This window comes from Scomber japonicus, chromosome 9 (assembly GCF_027409825.1).
Source record: "Scomber japonicus isolate fScoJap1 chromosome 9, fScoJap1.pri, whole genome shotgun sequence".
NCBI classification, from domain to species: Eukaryota; Metazoa; Chordata; class Actinopteri; order Scombriformes; family Scombridae; genus Scomber; species Scomber japonicus.
Window position 1 is genome coordinate 9,364,927 of NC_070586.1, and position 17,090 is coordinate 9,382,016.

At 40.1% G+C, this 17,090-nt stretch overlaps 1 protein-coding gene across 6 annotated transcripts in view; it reads left to right on the forward strand.

Moving 5' to 3' along the window:
• The first annotated feature begins 1,154 nt into the window (after nucleotides 1-1,154).
• Nucleotides 1,155-17,090, forward strand: part of slc4a4a (solute carrier family 4 member 4a) — a 66,951-nt gene continuing 51,015 nt past the window's right edge. For 3 of the 6 annotated variants that reach the window (XM_053325911.1, XM_053325912.1, XM_053325913.1), the window contains exons 1-3: nucleotides 1,155-1,171; nucleotides 8,030-8,103; nucleotides 14,479-14,652. In XM_053325911.1, the coding sequence (XP_053181886.1) occupies nucleotides 1,155-1,171; nucleotides 8,030-8,103; nucleotides 14,479-14,652 (265 nt within the window). Of the gene's footprint in view, nucleotides 1,172-8,015; nucleotides 8,104-14,478; nucleotides 14,653-17,090 lie in introns of those variants that run through there. The other 3 variants (XM_053325915.1, XM_053325916.1, XM_053325914.1) reach the window with 2 other exon arrangements.

Genomic DNA, 17,090 nt, shown 5'->3' on the forward strand with positions numbered 1-17,090 from the left:
TCTGCACAAAGGCTTCAGTTCAGCTGTAGTTGGAGGTGGTGGTGTTGGTGGTTGTGTTGGTGGTTGTGTTGGTGTTGGTGGGGAGGCGGGTGATAGAGGGATGATGTTGCAGCACTGGACCAGTTTGACCTCCCACTGGAGGAGTGGCGTTGACAGAAGGATGGTCCAGCAGATAGAGGCGGCAGCATGCTGAGTGCAGCCGCCGCACAATGCCACATACAAAGTGAGCGCTGGAAGTCGACTTCTTTACCTTCATGCCACCGCAGGGGTGACAACTGGAGCCAAACACACACAGCCAAAGATCAACATATAGCGGTAAGTCTTTCACTCATGTTCCGATTTTTTGACAACTTCAACTCATTTCTGCAGGTATGGTGTTCATACGCGAAGAGGCACATTTAGTTGATTTCGCTGACAGCGTGTCAGTCGCTCCTTGAGGACTTTAGCGACCTTATCGTGCTTTTTTATGACACTTTTAATGCATTATGAGTCATGCCATGTACGTGGTGTCTAAAGTTTTGTGGAAATGTTGTAATTTATTGCGCGATTAGACGGCGCCTTGTGCGTAAATGCGCAGCAGGGAAGAGCGTTTTGTTTTGGTCAAGCGTTTTGTTGGACCAGCTACTACTAATACCCAAAAAGTGAGTTAAGCAGTGGCTTTAGTGTGACTTATGCTACTATTTCAATGTCGTTTTTTTAGTAAGCTGCATTACATTTTTAACTCCTGTAGTTTTCTAACTGTATCATATAATCAGTACAGTTATTATAAAGAGCTTTAAAGAGAGTGTCAGCATTGTTTTTTATGTGATATTCCTTATCTAATATCTGTGATTATCTTGTCTTGTTTTATCCTTAATTATACTTTTTGAACCAACTGCACCTGCAGCATAACTCTAATTGTAATGTCTACACTGTATATTTTCCTTTTTGGGTGTTTTCATGATGATATTGTAGCTGATTCTCTCTCAGTGAAGCATTTTGATTGTTAAAAAAAGGTCCCTGTGAATGTTGTGCAGTGAATCTACAGAGAGCAGAGAAGTAACCTCCTCCTCCAATGTGTGTTACCTTGTCAGATCAAACATCAGTAGCCGCTCCGGTGATCCTCTCTGCACAGCACGTTCAGTAAGGAGCTTTATCACACGCAACCTGAAGAGATGAGCGGCAACAAGAAGTAAGTGACATCAACAAGATTTACTGGTGTGCTTTTTTTTAACTCTATGCAGAAGCTGCTTGATGTTAAATAAACAGTGAGCCCTGATTGTAAAAAAAAAAAGAGAGAGAGAGGCTACAAGTGACTGCAGGTGTTCATTATGAAGTGTGTGTGTGGGTGTGTGTGTGTATATGTGTGCATTTCAGGAGCAGGTGGTTCAGTAATGAGGCTCACAAGTTTAAAAAAAACAAAAACATGATCTTACTGGAAAGACTGACATGCTTTCAGACTAGGTGGGCTGTAGCTGACTTTCAAGTTAGTATAGAACAAATGCAATCATATTAAATCTACTCCTATATACCTAATAAATCCCCTCTGTGTGGCATTTTCTTAAGGTCATTTAGAGTTTGAACATGTTCAAGTTTAAACAATCAAGCCATGAGCAGCCATGTAATTGCTTTTTTCAGGATCGTAGCCTCGGAGCAAAACATACCTCAGATACAATTGAGACATTTTGCTCTAAGAAGCCTGAATTGAGGTTAATGTTAGATTTGAGAGGAAACTGTCTCCATTTGGTCCATTTAAAAAAAGAAAAAAGTGACTATTTTGACTTAAAAGTGAGCAATGGAGCTTTTTGATTTCAACTTTAAAGGTCAATCACAGCTCAGGTGTCACCATATCATGAAGACTTGGCATTTACTAGTCTTGTCAGAAAGCCATCACATAAATTTAGCGCAAGAGTTGGAATTCACACACTCATCTGCAGCCTGTGTGCTTGTGACTTACTGTTTTTTTTCTTATTTTGATATTCACAAAGATGCTTTAGATGAAAATTTAGCATCTTAAATATTTAAATAATGCTGATATCCTGAGGTCAAGTGCTTCAGAGGACAAAAAATGGTATTAAAATTAGGAAAACAGGCAGAATATCATCAGTTGAGTGATTATAAACTACTATTGAAGGGCGTTAAATCCTCTTTTGAACCCTGCATTTTGTTTCCCATGTGACCCCCTTCTTTCATGTTGTGTAAAGCAGTGAAACCTTTTCTTGTGTGGTTTGTGTGACAATTACCAAGGAAACTACAAAGCCTTGAATTTCAACCTTGTTCACACTGAAAACTACCGTCAGGCCAACTATGAGGCCCGGTATCACTAACATTTAACACAAACTATAGATATCCTTTCACTGTGTGGCAAAAGCCTTTGAATCTCACAGAAATCTGATATCCAATGCCATTTAGCCATCATTGCATGAGGGATCCCACTTGATTGGAGTAGAGGATACAAGATACATACGCTGGGGGTGCATTTATTCATATCTCATGGGACGATTACCGCAGATTACCGTATACCATAACACAGTCGTGGATGCCTTGAGGCTGTTTGATGTTTGCACCACTCGGACACACAGTTGTCTGTTGCATCAGCCCGGGTGCAGAGAACACACTCTCCTCTCCAGACAGATAGTGAATGTAGGCTATATGCAGATTACTGTAGGTCCTACAAGGACAGAGAGGCTGATATGTTATCTGTGAAGTGAATGACAGATAGCAGCTAATATACAATCATGAGTGCAAAGTAACAGCTTGTCAGGCTTTTGATTACTTGTACAGTTGGTAATAAGGTTGTCATCAATACACTCATATAATGTAAAGTATTGATTAACGGAGAAATACTTGAAAGTACTAGTAAGTGATCAAGTAAGTAAACACTTTTAAAAGCACAGGTGTTGGATGTGTAATTTGCATTCCTGGGTTCATTTAGGCCAAAACAGTATTATCACATGGAGATATTTTTATAGCACAAATTGATTTAGTGATTTAAAACATAAAAGATAGACAGACAGGTGAAACTTTCCACATCATCAGCAAATCACAAGAAAACACAGTCAGATCCAAGACTTCTAATTAAGTTTAGTCTTGAGTCCTTAACTTTGGCACAAAATACTAAAAAAAAGTCACTTTCTGTCAACTTTGTAGTGACTGTCACTCAAAACTAAATGCAGTTTTGCCTGATTTATAGCTTGAAGGAGTGCTTTAAGTTCACTAAAGTAGTAATTTGAATGTTTTTATTGGATTTTACTTCACACACACACACAGCTGCACATACAGCAAGAGAACATCTAGAAACTCGAGAACATCTAGAAACACCAATGCTTCACACACACACACACACACACACCATAAGATCCATGAAAAATTCTAACAATGAAAATAAACAAAATTAAATTAATAAAAATATTAGCGGTAATGACAATAAGCAAAATAAACAGACACACCGACAAAGAAGAGCAAAAATAGCTGCACAGATGATCAAAAAAATAAAAAAATAAAAAATAAAATCTCAAATTTTTGCTTTTGAACAGATGTTTCGTGCTGCTTGTTTTTGTCAAGACAATCTGGCAGCTTGCTCGTAGCATCTACAGTAAAAAGACAACAACAAACAAACACAATCTCAACTATATGAAAGCATCTGTCGTCCAACATTGTGAGATTAGGACCAGTCATGTTGCATAAATGCTCAACTCACCAGTTGCCTTAACTGGATGTGGTGGTGAGCTCAAATCCCAGTGCATGTGGTTCAATGGCATTTTAATTACTGTTTTAAAAAAGAGTCACAGCAAATGTCACCCTCATGTGTGGCTGTATTTTATTTTGCACTGTCACAGTCAGTGTTTGTATTTCTGTGGCTTTACACGCAGCACACATTATCAAAACAGCAGGTAGAGTAATCAGTTAATTATTCACTTATAGTAGCTTATCTTTCATTATGAAATTCAAAATCCTGTAAAGAGTTTATTATATTACTAACTGATATTCATTGCGTTGATTACACCATAATCTTAAAGTCCAAAGCTCACCGTTTTTTGGCAGCTTATCAAAACCACAAAAATCAAAACCAGGAACTCTGACAGCTACTTTATATTATATTACTCTTTGCTTTCTGCTGTTGAAATGACTCCTCAGATGAGAATGAGCTGTTAGGGTTTATTTTGATTGTTGGCTGAAAATTTATTGTAAAACTAAAATTAATTCTAGAAAAAAATGTGGAGTTGAGACCAAGATGCACTCCAAACACTTCTCACTTCCTCTTGGATTTGAAGGAAATCACATGTTGAAATAGACAAAGTAGGTCAAGAGAAAGTACGCAAAAAACAAAAAGTAAAATAACCTTTGTGTCGTCCTCCTGGGTCAAATTGACCCTGCCTGTTTTGATTGTTCCTTCTCTCCTCCTTCCCTTCCTTCCTTCCTTCCTTCCTTCCTTCCTTCCTTTCCTTCTTTCTTCCGTCCTCCCTTCCTCCTTACCTTCCTTCTTCCTCCCTTCCTTCCTTCCTCCTTACCTTCCTTCTTCCTCCCTCCTTTCCTTCCTTCCTTCTTCCTTCCTCCCTTCCTTCCTTCCTTCCTTCCTTCCTTCCTTCCTTCCTTTCTCCCTTCCTCCTTACCTTCCTTCTTCCTCCCTTCCTTCCTTCCTCCCTCCTTTCCTTCCTTCCTTCTTCCCTTCCTTCCTTCCTTGACTCGAGGACAACAGGAGGGTTAAAACATTTTTTTTAAATCACAAAATAACATCATAAAATTGTCAATATTCAACATTTAACTACCTGACAGTAGATGTATAATTTCAGCTTCACATCAAATGCAAAACTGGGGAATTAAATATTTCTTTCTTGCTAAAAAAAAAAGTGAACAAAAGCATGTTATTGTCTTTTCCTGCTCCTGAGAATACAGCATAGAAATACCGCATAGCTGCAGGCACGTGTGGGCTGTCACCTCGGGTTGAGTGGAGTTTGGCCTGTCATATCCACACTTGCTCCATAGGTGGCAATGGAGGAAGTAGGACCAGGCCAGAGTTAGTGGGGGGAGCTGGTGAGACCCAGAAATAAAAGACCCCAGCTTTTTTTTAAACTGTGGCTGAATCATGGTGTTAAGCCAAGTTAAACCAGAGCAGACACAGTTGTATATTGTGTTATTTAGTAGCTTTTGAGTAATGAAACAGTCAATCTTGCTCCAGAATCTAAAGGTGGCACTCTATGATACTTATTTTTACCTCTGTGAAAGACTAAAAATATACTTATACATGTTTTATGTAAGAGGAGGAACACTTTGAACCGCAATAGCAAAGCACTAGAACACACTGTTAGTGCCAATATGCTCTCAAATGATTAAAACAGATGACAGACTGAAACCGTTTTATTTATAGATTAATTTGTTTGTGGGTTTTATTGCCAAAACACTTGAGACAGGAGGAGGTCTAGAGTTAAGTGTTGATTGGAGACTTGTTTATACACTCATAGGGCTGATATTATAAGGTGACTGGTCAAAACTATCAGTAAATATTAAAATTATTTTTTATATTGTAATGTGTTAAATTTGACCATCTTTGAGTAAAAATAAGATTGGATTGGACTTGATTTCACATTATTTTTCACCTCCTGCTCTGTTAATGCAACCACTTATTTAACCCTCCTGTTGTCCTCGAGTCAAGGAAGGAAGTAGGAAGGAAGGAAAGGAGGGAGGAAGAAAGAAGGAAGGAAAGGAGGGAGGAAGGGAGGAAGAAGGAAGGAAAGGAGGGAGGGACGAAGAAGGAATGAAAGGAGGGAGGAAAGAAAGGAAGGAAGAAGGGAGGAAAGGAGGAAGAAGGAAGGAAGGAAGGAAAGGAGGGAGGAAGAAGGGAGGAAGAAGGAAGGAAAGGAGGGAGGGACGAAGGAAGGAAGGGAGGAAAGGAGGGAAGGGACGAAGGAAGGAAAGGAGGGAAGGGAGGGAGGAAGGAAGGGAGGAAGAAGGAAAGGGAGGAAAGGAGGAAAGTAAGAAGGAAGGAAGAGAGGAAGGAGGAAAGAAAGAAGGAAGGAAAGAAGGACAGAGGAAAGAAGGAAGGAAATGGGGAGGAAAGAAAGAGACAATTAGGGAGGGAGGAAGGAAGGACAGAAGGAAGGGAGGAAAGGAGGAACAGTCAAAACAGACAGGGTCAATTTGACCCGGGAGGACGACACAAAGGTTAAAGTAGATATTTATAAACTGGATTTATTAGTATATGTGACATTAACTTAGTGAAGTAGAGAGCGTCTTTTCATGCTGAATGATCCTGAAACAGGACTCTGGTGGATCCCGACCAGCTGGAGGTATGCCGCTCTCTGGCTGACCTTTGACATCTGAGACCACTGTGTCCAGAGTGTCTCCCTGACAGTTTCCTCGACGCCTGCTGGCCCGCTGCACTTTGACCTAGTATGCATTAAGCCGCTGGTGAAAATGACTGAAGGTTAATGAAGGTATTAGTGATATGTCTCCTCAGTTTACGGGGCAGATACAACATTAATCAACCACCTCATTAAATAAGTAAATCTCTAATCAACACTTGACAGTTATATTACATCACTACCACTTCTTCTACAAATAATAATATTGATATTAACAATAATCATTAATTACCGATAAATTAATAGAAAAACAAACATCTTGAGCCAATTCTGATGGACTGTGGCCAAATTATACTACAATTAAAGTTAGTTTTAGTTGATTAGAAAAAAAGGATTTTAAAACAGTGATGAACTCTTTACGATTAATTCACGAACAAAGCAATGTTGCAGCTATTCTTTTACAAAACAAACCAATTTGTTGGCGATCCCATTAGACTAAAACCCAGGGATTAAGTATTTCCGGTACTACTTGTAACGTGTGTGTGTGTGTGTGTGTGTGTGTGTGTGTGTGTGTGTGTGTGTGTGTGTGTGGATTAAAGGAGGGTCCTCAGTGATTGTCTCTGACTGTCAACAGATATCCTGCAAAGATGTGTTCAATGTAAATATTTAAAGCCTCTGTTTATATGAAAGCGATTTTTCTTAGTTTTTTTTCTTTTTCTTTTTATGTGGCAGTCACGCACACACACACACGCGCACACACACACACACACACACACACACGGCTGACTGAGAAAACTGTATCTTCCCCACCGCTTAAACAAACAAACAACACTTCTATTCAGCTCCTACAACCAGCAGGAATGAAACATTTTAAAAATTGTTTTTTCATGTCGATGTTTGTCGGTGAAACAGCACGGCTCGTTTGAGGCGAGGAACGAACGTGCGCTGAGTCGTCTCCGAGAGCTGTGGAGGAGGTTCCTGTGTGCCAGACTGTTACGGGCTTGTATCTGTGTTGTCACTTAAGTAAAGCCGACGTAATCCTGTAAGGGCGGATGAGTAGAAAGACATGTGATGCCCCACTTGTTTCTTAGGTGGAGGGTGTTGGAGAAGGGGGGCTGGCAAGCATTACTGACCAGATGGAGAGGCTTTGTAATGTGTGTGGGCGTGGGAGTGATTAGACACAACATGAGCGATATGTTTTCAGATGTCCTTTTTTCCCCTGAGCAATTAAACACAACACTTTGTTCAAACATCTAATTTGTTGGAAGGGAGTCAGATGAGCTAGATCCAGATTTCAATGGGCTCAACTCTCAGTCAGTCGGATGTTTTTTGTATTTTTTCTTTCTTTTTATTTGCGCATGACTGCCACCAGTCACTCAGGCCCATCACACTCAATTAGTTGAGACTTCCTGTCCTCTCCCTCACCCCCCTCCGCCAGATTAAATCCATTACACCCTACCTATCGGCTGCGCACGTCGTCCTCCTCAAGGACGACGCACACACTCACATCTGAAGATATTTTTTTATTGGGAAGCAAAAATCTCGAGGTGCTAACGCCGAGCTTTGAGGTAGTCAAGGTAGGGGTGTCTGTCAATGAGTCTTTAATGGGTGGAGATGAGTGCCACCAGCAGCACCAGACTGAACCCCAATCCGAACTTACTGCAGGTGAATGAGCCAAAGCGCTATGGCTCCACGTTGTCGCTGGAGGAAAAGTGTGAGCAATCTTTCTTCCTCTTTTACTACTACAGGATGGAGGATGAGGCGGTGTTGGACCGAGGGGCGTCCTTAGTCAAGCACAAATGTGACGAGGAGGAAGTAGAAGGTGAGTTTTTCTGTTCTGGTACACTTTTAAATTATCTGCTTGAGGTCCATAAAGTGATTTGTTTGACATTTGATGTGATGTAGACGTAGCTGGATAATACAAATATCAATTTCAACAAACCTCAATCTCTATACTTCAAAGCTTTCTATAATATTTAACTCATAACATTTTGATTTCTTAAAACCTTAAAAATTCTTCAAGATCTTTAACATCCACTGAGTCACTATTTCCCCACTTTTTTGTTTGTTTGAGCAACTCATTCTTTCTCTATTATTTCAAAGCAAGAAAAGTCATTGAGAGGAATAAGAAAGTCATCATTAAGCCATTAGACGAATGCCAAATTTCACGCACTTCCTGTAGGTTAACTGTGACGCTCAGTTGTTTAGCGAGCTGGCACGAGAAGGATGTAGAACAAGGAGCATGTGATCCTGTGTTTACCTCACTAATCTCTTCAAAGAACCGCAGCACTACAAACCCAAAGAAAAATGCAGAAACGTCTAAAACGTGCGCCTTTAGATTATTTATTTATTCATTTTATTATGACTTTATTCTCTTGGCCGGTTTTTATATGTATTCCTGCAGTCAGGGAATATCATTGAGCTGCAGATGTATGTCATTGTGTCACTTTTAGATGAAGTTATAATGAAAATAAATAAATTGCTGAGGACCTCCTGGAACCCCTTCAGGGACCTCTGGGGGTCCCCAGACCTCAATTTGAGAACGACCGATGTAGGCCACAGACAGAATAATAGACAGCAACTTGGATTTGTTTATTATAATCTGCTAAACTAGGTGTTTGTCTGTCCACAACGTGAAGTAAAGAGTACAGCAGTTGACCTACACATATAAAAACCATTCAGGCAAACACTTTAAAGTGAGTTAGAGGGTCAGGAGGAATTTCAATATATCTCCATGGAAGCCCTGGAGGGTCTTGAGTCCTATCTCAGAGCACATTTCTTTCCCCACGTGGCCCAGCACCCTCACACACTTGATGTATTGACGGTCAACACGTAACGGTATGTACGAACAAGTGTTCAGTTCACAAGTTCAGAGGGCGGACATTTGGATTCAGCCAAAGTCGTCAATGCATTCTGTTAAATAAAGAGGTTTTTTTTGGCATTGTTCCTCTATTGGATAGCTGACAGTGAAGAAACAGACAGGACACAACTATTCGGCTATTGGGGCGCTCCCTGTAATATTAGAGACGAGCCATTTTAGCTATCCTATATTTTTGGCAGCGATTTCAAATGCATGCTATAGAGTAGGATCTACTGTATATATCATTCTTGGAGGCAACTTTTATTTCCATTCACTTCAGTATAATAAGGTATTAGCAGACTGTTGAAACCTAAGTTATGTAATACATCGCATTGTTATTAAGTCATAATGTGCAATCAATCTTAATGTGACGTGTAACAAAAGTGCAACTTAGAGAAGAAAAATGTAGAATTGATGAACACTGATAGTACACTGGTTAGTTCCAAAAGTCTGCTAATTGATTTTTGTGCTGTTTAAAAGCGAATGGCTGCATGAAACCTGTCCGTCACTTTGCTGTACACATGATTAGCATAAACAGTCGAAGCTGGAATTTGCACAGCAGGGTCTCACAAGCTTAGAGGTCAACATTTTGTCAGGTGTCACCTCAGCTTGAACCCTGTTTCAATCTCTCTGACTGACTTCCTGTGTGTAACCAGCGTCTCAGCTGTGTTTACGTGTCCTCGTCTGCTGGCTAAATCTCTTTTTTTTTTGAGTCTTTGCTGAGCTCTGGTCCCTCCCTGCTGCACGCTCAGACAGGCCCACTTAAAGACTGACTGATAAAGAGAACAACAAAAGAGTTGAGGTAGCTTGAAATTTCTCACATTGTTCGAGATAAAGCTCTGGAGGAGATGCTTTGGACCAATGACCAAATTATCTTTATCAGACACAGACTAGCCTGCAAAATGTTGGATATCTGAACTCTGCGTGAGACACTGTTAAAGCTAAAGATAGACTGACAAGACTTGACCAGATTTTTTAAATCTTTTGACCAAATAATCATATGAGGTCAAACCAAATACTGTATGCATGCTCTTCTTAATATATGACATTATTACAGTAATAATTCCCTTTATAATGTTCCATCTAAATAGTTATGGATAGGAGATGTATGACCTGACAGTAATTGACCCTAAACTGAAGTAATGCATGTTTAATGACAGGAGATGCCAGATGTGTTTTTACTCCTTTTGACTGAGTTACTGGTCTGTAATGTAGCTCAAACTGTAGAGTTATTGCAGATAAAAGCAGCTACAGCTGAGCCACATGTGAATAGGAAGAGGGATAATTTATGCATGTTTAAAGTTGTTCAGTATTAGCATGCTGCCAGTGCTGCGTGGCGTGTTGCCATACCCCCCACCGCTCTGGGCAGGTCCCAGTGATGAGGTTACTGGGGAAACTGGCGTTGGCGTTGCTTCTCCTCAGAAATCTACTGAGCTAAACAAACCACCCAGAAAACACAAGGATTTCATTTAATTCAGTCCACGCTCACAGGCAGCTCCAAAAGAAGTTCTTCCTCCACACAAAAAAGAAGAAGAGGAAGTCGTTTCACAAAGCTACTCTGGCAGTGTGCAAATCTTCCTTTCCAGCTCCTTGACTTGACTATTTTTTATTCCTTCTCCTTCATCACTCTCACCGTCTTTCTTGTTGTCGTTTGTCCAGTGCAAACGTCTTCACGCTCTGCTTTATTGCTCATCCATCAGCTCTAACAGCAACATCCTCTTTAGTTCCTTCTGCACGTTTATGTCTCTGTTTTCTTTTATTGTCGCTGTCCGACCATCTGCTTCTGGGTCTTGTTGTATTGCCCACTTACTGTCTGGTGAATCTTGATTGCTCCTTTGGTTGACTGTGTTACTAAATAAACAAGCACGAAAGGGAAACGGTAACACAGTCAATTATTTATGTATGCTATTTCTAATCCATAACTCACGTTACTTAGTTTTTTTAAAAGTGTTTCCATTGGAAGAAAAAAAGAGAGAACTTTCACTAACACTAACATAACATGTGGAAGTTGTCTCTAATGATGATAGTTTTCTGGTAAAAAAAAAAGACCATATGGACTCAAGTGAAGAAGCAGCATGAATCAGATTTAATGAACCTTTCTGTATTAATATTTCTACAGTAGCTTTAATCCAAATATTAGGGAAATATCAGCCTTCCTCTGAAATGATGAGTAAAATTAAACATTTCATTCAACTTTGTGTTGTTGATCGACATTCAAGTAAAAGTTTTGTTAATTAATTCCTAAATACACAGCTCTCGTACATGCCCTCTTCTTCCCTTTTAGCTCTGTTGCACCTGTTAATATGAAACTTACACCTTTTTATCAGTGGGTGGGTCCAAAACCCAGCTGGCGCGTTTGGGAGTTTGAACAGTGCAGACCATAAATACATTTGATGTCATGTGATGATGTAATTTACCACCCCCATGACATATGTAAGATTTTAATGTTGTAATCTTTTATATGATCATAAATGACTAAAATCTATCAGCAGTATCAGTACAAAAATGTCAATATCAATCTTAAGAACTCAAATATGTAAATTATTTTAATATAATTTATAGAAATTATCCTGCATGGACTTTGAAAAAGCACTGTACAGCATTCATAAACACTTAAATATATTTTGTTATTAGATGTAGGAGTTTGACATGCCTCTAATTGAAGTATACAATCCTCATTATTGTTATGTATTGTGATCTGTCAGTTCCAACTGAACTTGCAGCAACTTGGAGTTTTGTTTCCTAGAGTAGAGTTTTTTTCCTTTTGGGTAGGGGATGCCGTCAGTGCTTCAGTTGTGCACGATTGATCTTGTGTTTTGATGTTATCACATAAACACAGGACAGGTTCCCTCTTTGTTGAACCAAAAGCCTGGTGGACAGCAGCTCTGGTGTGGGTGATGCTGGTTCTGTCTCCCATTGTCTGTCTGTCTGTCTGTTTTCTCAAGAGTTTTTCCATGTTCTTTTTTTTTCTCGCCTGCCTTGTTTTTTTCTGTCTTTCTGTTTTTTCTTTTCGCTCTTTATCGCTTGTTGTTTTTAGGTTACAGTGTTCAAATCATTTTTAGATCTTCTTCTTCGTCTCTTCATGCCAAGTATTTGCTCGGTATGCTGCACTGTCGGTGTCAGTGAATTTAGATGAACCCCTAAAACACAGGGCATTGTGATACGAGTGAATAATGAATGCTGTTGTGCGTAAAGAGAGATCATTGTTCGTTAGCTTTGTGGGGTTCAGCCACTTCCTGGTTGGGTCATGTGAAGTGCTTGGCTCAGCGTTGCCCGATCAGCTCCAAAAGGTGACGTTTGAAACCGATCGCACAGAGCCTTTTGTTTCACCAGGACCTTAGATTTTTTTTTTTTTACTCTGAAACGTTGCTTTTTATAGTCCGTCTCTGCTAAAAAAAGGAGATGTTGACAGTGCCAGTGAAGCGGGTATGTTTGTAGGTTTGATGTCACCTTTTTTTAAAGACTAGGACAAAAGTCAGCTAGATGTAAAAGAGAGAATTATGCAGGTATGAGAGGCAGGTATGTTACACAGGTGCCAAGTGACAGCCTTACTTCCACAGATATCACATGGGGGATAAAAACCTCTATAATGACATTTTTGTATAGAAAGCATTATGAAGATACTCTCTTAAAAGCATCACCAGCCCATTCTGACTCCTGACATGAAAACTGCAGAAGAAGCTCACCTTTTTTTTTAACTTTATTGCCTTAAATGCACATTAACAGGCAATTAATATCACAAAGGAATACAAAAAAAAAAGAAAAAAGAAAGAGATAGCACTGTAAAGGGTATAGCACATATCTTATCTAGTTCTGTACTCCAAAAAAGTTTTAGATAATAAAAAAATAATAATAATAGTAAATGAATAGAGTATAAGTGTATAAGAGTCCTAAGCCAGATATTCAGTAACTGGGGTCCACCTTCTTGTAAAAACAGGTGCTTTTAGCTGTAATTGGGCAGTCATATATTCCATCGTGTAGACATGTTTTACTTTCTGTAACCACTGAGTGATCATGGGAGGGTCAGGCTTCATCCAATTGATAGTAATCATTTTGAAGCTCACCTTTTTAAAGGAGAATGGATGCCTGAGAGCAAAACCAACAATGTGTGCTCTCGCTTTGGTAAACAACCTCCAGCCTCCACTAACTACTGTGGTGTTCTTTGAGGCAGAAATATTCAGAGAGGACAATGCATATCCTTCTCTTAATGTTTAGGTTGACACGTTTGACTTTCTTCTGCCAAATCAGCAGCTGTGGTTGTGTTCAGGGAAGATGTGCTTACCCACTGAGGCAGAGCTGCTGCCCACAAGGAATGACAAAAACTTGAATGACACCCAAAACCCAAGGACATTTAGTTCCAAACCTCGTACATCTCTTTTGTTCTTCTTCTTCTGTTTTTGTCCCCACACACATTTAGCAAACTCACTTGACAGTTTTAAATTTAGAAGCTTTCAACCCTTAGATTTGTGCTTCAAAAGGAACTGTTTCGAAGAGCATGAGTGAAACAAACACAATAAGAGACACAAAAAAATGAATAAAATCAGCAGATATGTTATTTTGGGGTCAGAAATACATCATTTTATGAATTTTAATTGGTATTGGTATTAATTGCAACATCTTTTATTAATTTAGGGTGTTTTACTTCAATTTAGTTTAAAAAGAAGTGTATTTCAGATGTGATGCAATATGATGCTCCACTCAGGTTTAAGTGGATTAAACTCCACAATGAAATCCCACTTACAGTACAGTAGACCTAAGGTAGGTTAGTTGGTTGAGAATGAGTCCCAACAAACATACCATGGGCAACATTTCATTGCTGTATAGCATGTTGGCATGAACTGTCCATCTCAGTGGCAATATATCAACAAACAGTCTGGTCTGTGTGTCGTAACTGACCCTAAACCTTCCGACTACATGTAAAACCGCACGTCCTATTGGTATTGTGCCAACATGGATAACAGGGATGCAGTCATGTAAGCAGTCATGGCGTCTCCACTGCTACGTGCTACTTCTTTTTCTGTTCAAATATTTGTTTTGACAGTGTACTGCAACCTCTATAACCCTGCTCTGCTACGCTGTCTTGAATCTGTTGTGGGCCACGTGAGAATGTTCCCTGTTAAACTCAATCGAGAAGTGGTCAAGATTAGGTTAGGGCGACGCTGTAAATCAGTTACCCTATAGCGTTGAGTGATGATTTTCTAAAGGTAATTTTGTGTCTAGAAGTCAAATAGGAAGGTTTTTTAAATATATGCATCACAGCAGTCTGAAATGAACAGGATGTTTCATGACACGTGCCACAGAGTTCATTTGCCCTTCGCCTTCTTTTTCTTTCCGCAGGTCACCACACCATTTACATCGGCGTGAGGGTGCCCAAGAGCTATCGACGTCGGAGGCGTCACCGTCGGAGAACCAGCCACAAGGACAGAAAGGAGAGGTTGACGGAGAACGCCTCTGACAAGTCGGACACAGAAAACAATGATGAGGCCAGCAACAGCATCCTCAAACCTCTCAGTAAGTTTTGATGGACTCCATGTCAAGGCTCATTAGAATTCATGTCCGTCTTCGCTGAAGGCCGCTCTCTTTTCCAGAAGAAGGAAAAAAAAAAAAAAGCCCTCTGTAATTCTCTGTGACCCCGACAAAGTTGCTGAGTCCACTCAGTGGCCAGAAATAGCTACGTGTGTCCTGCTGGGTGACGAGTCTGTTTCGACAGAGCAGAGCGAATTTTCAGTTTAAGTAATGGCTTCTCTGATACAGTTATACTAGCTGCTGATACGAGTCTCCTGAGTATAATGTGTGAGTGTTTGTGTTGCTGTGCTTTCATGCTTGCCTACAAACATAAGTGCATCTGTCTCTGTTTGCGTGTGTGTGTGTGTGTTAGCGTCTATATGTGTTAGTGCATGCGTCGGAGCTTCCTCTGTCCCGTGGGATGTAAAGTGCGATGCGTGCCCTCGGGCGCTGCGCCGATCTGCCAACGCTCGGACAAATAGATCCGGTCAGTTCAAGGCAAGCATGAGAATGAAAGGGAGCAAAGAAAGGTTATGCTGGGTTATTAAGACTGAAGATGCGAGTTAAATCCAACTCTTTAGTGATGTCAGCATCTTTCTCTCCGGCCTCGGTCACATTAAAGGTGTGAAGACCAATGTCCTATTCAGATAAATGAAATCTGTGGGCATCCAGTGGTTAATAATGACAGCAGAGATTTGTTTTTACTATGTAATGAAACTCAAAGTCCCCCCTCCACTCATGATGTATTTACTGTCTTTGCAGTGGAAGCTAATTCAGGTCCAATATTCAACTTACAAACTGTGATGTGGAAGCTTGAAACCTCCTTTGCACAAACACACATTTTTCAGTGAGGTCAGAGACCTGTTGTGTCCAACAGTAAACCTTCAAAATTAACTATATTTGCATATTTATAGAGTGTGTGAAAGGCAGAAAACAGGCAGAGTACTGTAGATATAGTTTTAATGGGATATCATGAGTGATGTTTCCAGCACCTTGCTCTTTCTCAGACAGATGAAATGTCACTCTTGATATCTCATTAAAACGATATCTGCATTAGGAGCTACAGTGTGCTCACTTTCTTCTGCCTTTCACAGATTTAGTTCTTTGCTCCAGCACAGGGTTTTTGTTTCTGGATGCGCGCTAACTTTTTCATATTCATAGAGTCTGACATTTTTGTAGTGAGGGAGAAAGAGGAGATATTATTTTTAAGGGTTTAAACAAGATAATTGAACTGTTTTGTGGAAGAGTTTCACTTTCTCCGTTGAAATAATGGAGATTTTTGTCTCTTCAGGCCTTTGAAAACTATCTGAGAGATGATCATCAGTCACACAGACACTGAACCTGTGATGGAGGGTCACTGCAATCCAAAAGCGTCGGGAACAAGTGATTTATGTCTAAATTTTAGAGAGGACAGACGTCTTCTGATCATCTGGTGATAACACAGATGACATGCAAATTGAACATGCAGTAATTTCGGGGAAAAAGAAAAGAATAGGAGGAAATAGTGATTACATGGCGCCGTCTGTAACACTAGTTCCCTGTAAACAAGGCTTAACATGTCACTGCTTTCGTTAAATCCACTAATGAGGCAGGCCACTGTCATTTCTGGGGAATTATGTAATTTTGCACATGTCTGCTTGCATATGATGTGACAAGTGGATCAAAATTTACCACAACCGGATTTTACAATGTGTACACATCTCTTGATGTTGGGGGGGATTTTCTTCAGGACATAAATCCAATGAGAGAATAGATTACAACCCGCCCATCTGGTCGCTGCCACTGACGTTGGTGACGCATATTTTGCAAAAATTCAGTTTTAATGATTTGCAGCCAGTGAGAAGCTGGCATTATTAAACTACATGTGGTCTGTAATATGCCTGAAAGACTGATTACTGATGTTGTATCTAGGATTCATCCAGCATGTTAGTCGTTGTTGGGAATAGAAAGCAGAACTGTATCATCTTCTGGGCTTTCCTTTTCGAATGTCTTATGAATCACACCAGATTTAGGCCCGACTATCACTTGACATATGACCCTTTACAGCCAAGCAGTGCCCAGCTGTGACCCCTTCTCACAGGTTGCAGCAGCTCCAGTGAGTAAGTGAAGTCTAAATCTCACATTTTTTTCTTACTTTTCCCCAACTTGTCTTTTTGGACCCTTTGAGAACCCTGATCCCCAAGTTGGGAACCACTGGAGTGATACTACTCTACTCCAATGAGTAATTACATAAGAGTTTAGACCGATTTAAGTAGTTGTCTGTACCTCTAATTAATTAATTAATAGGATAAGGACACATGAATCTTTGTGTCCTGAAAAGGCTGCTCTGTCTATAGATGGTTCCTCATGGCACAGCGTTTCTTGTCATTGAGCCTTTGGACTGACGCGACAGGGACGCGACAGAGTTGTAGTCGCCGAAGCTAATGAGTCGTATCCATGGAGCC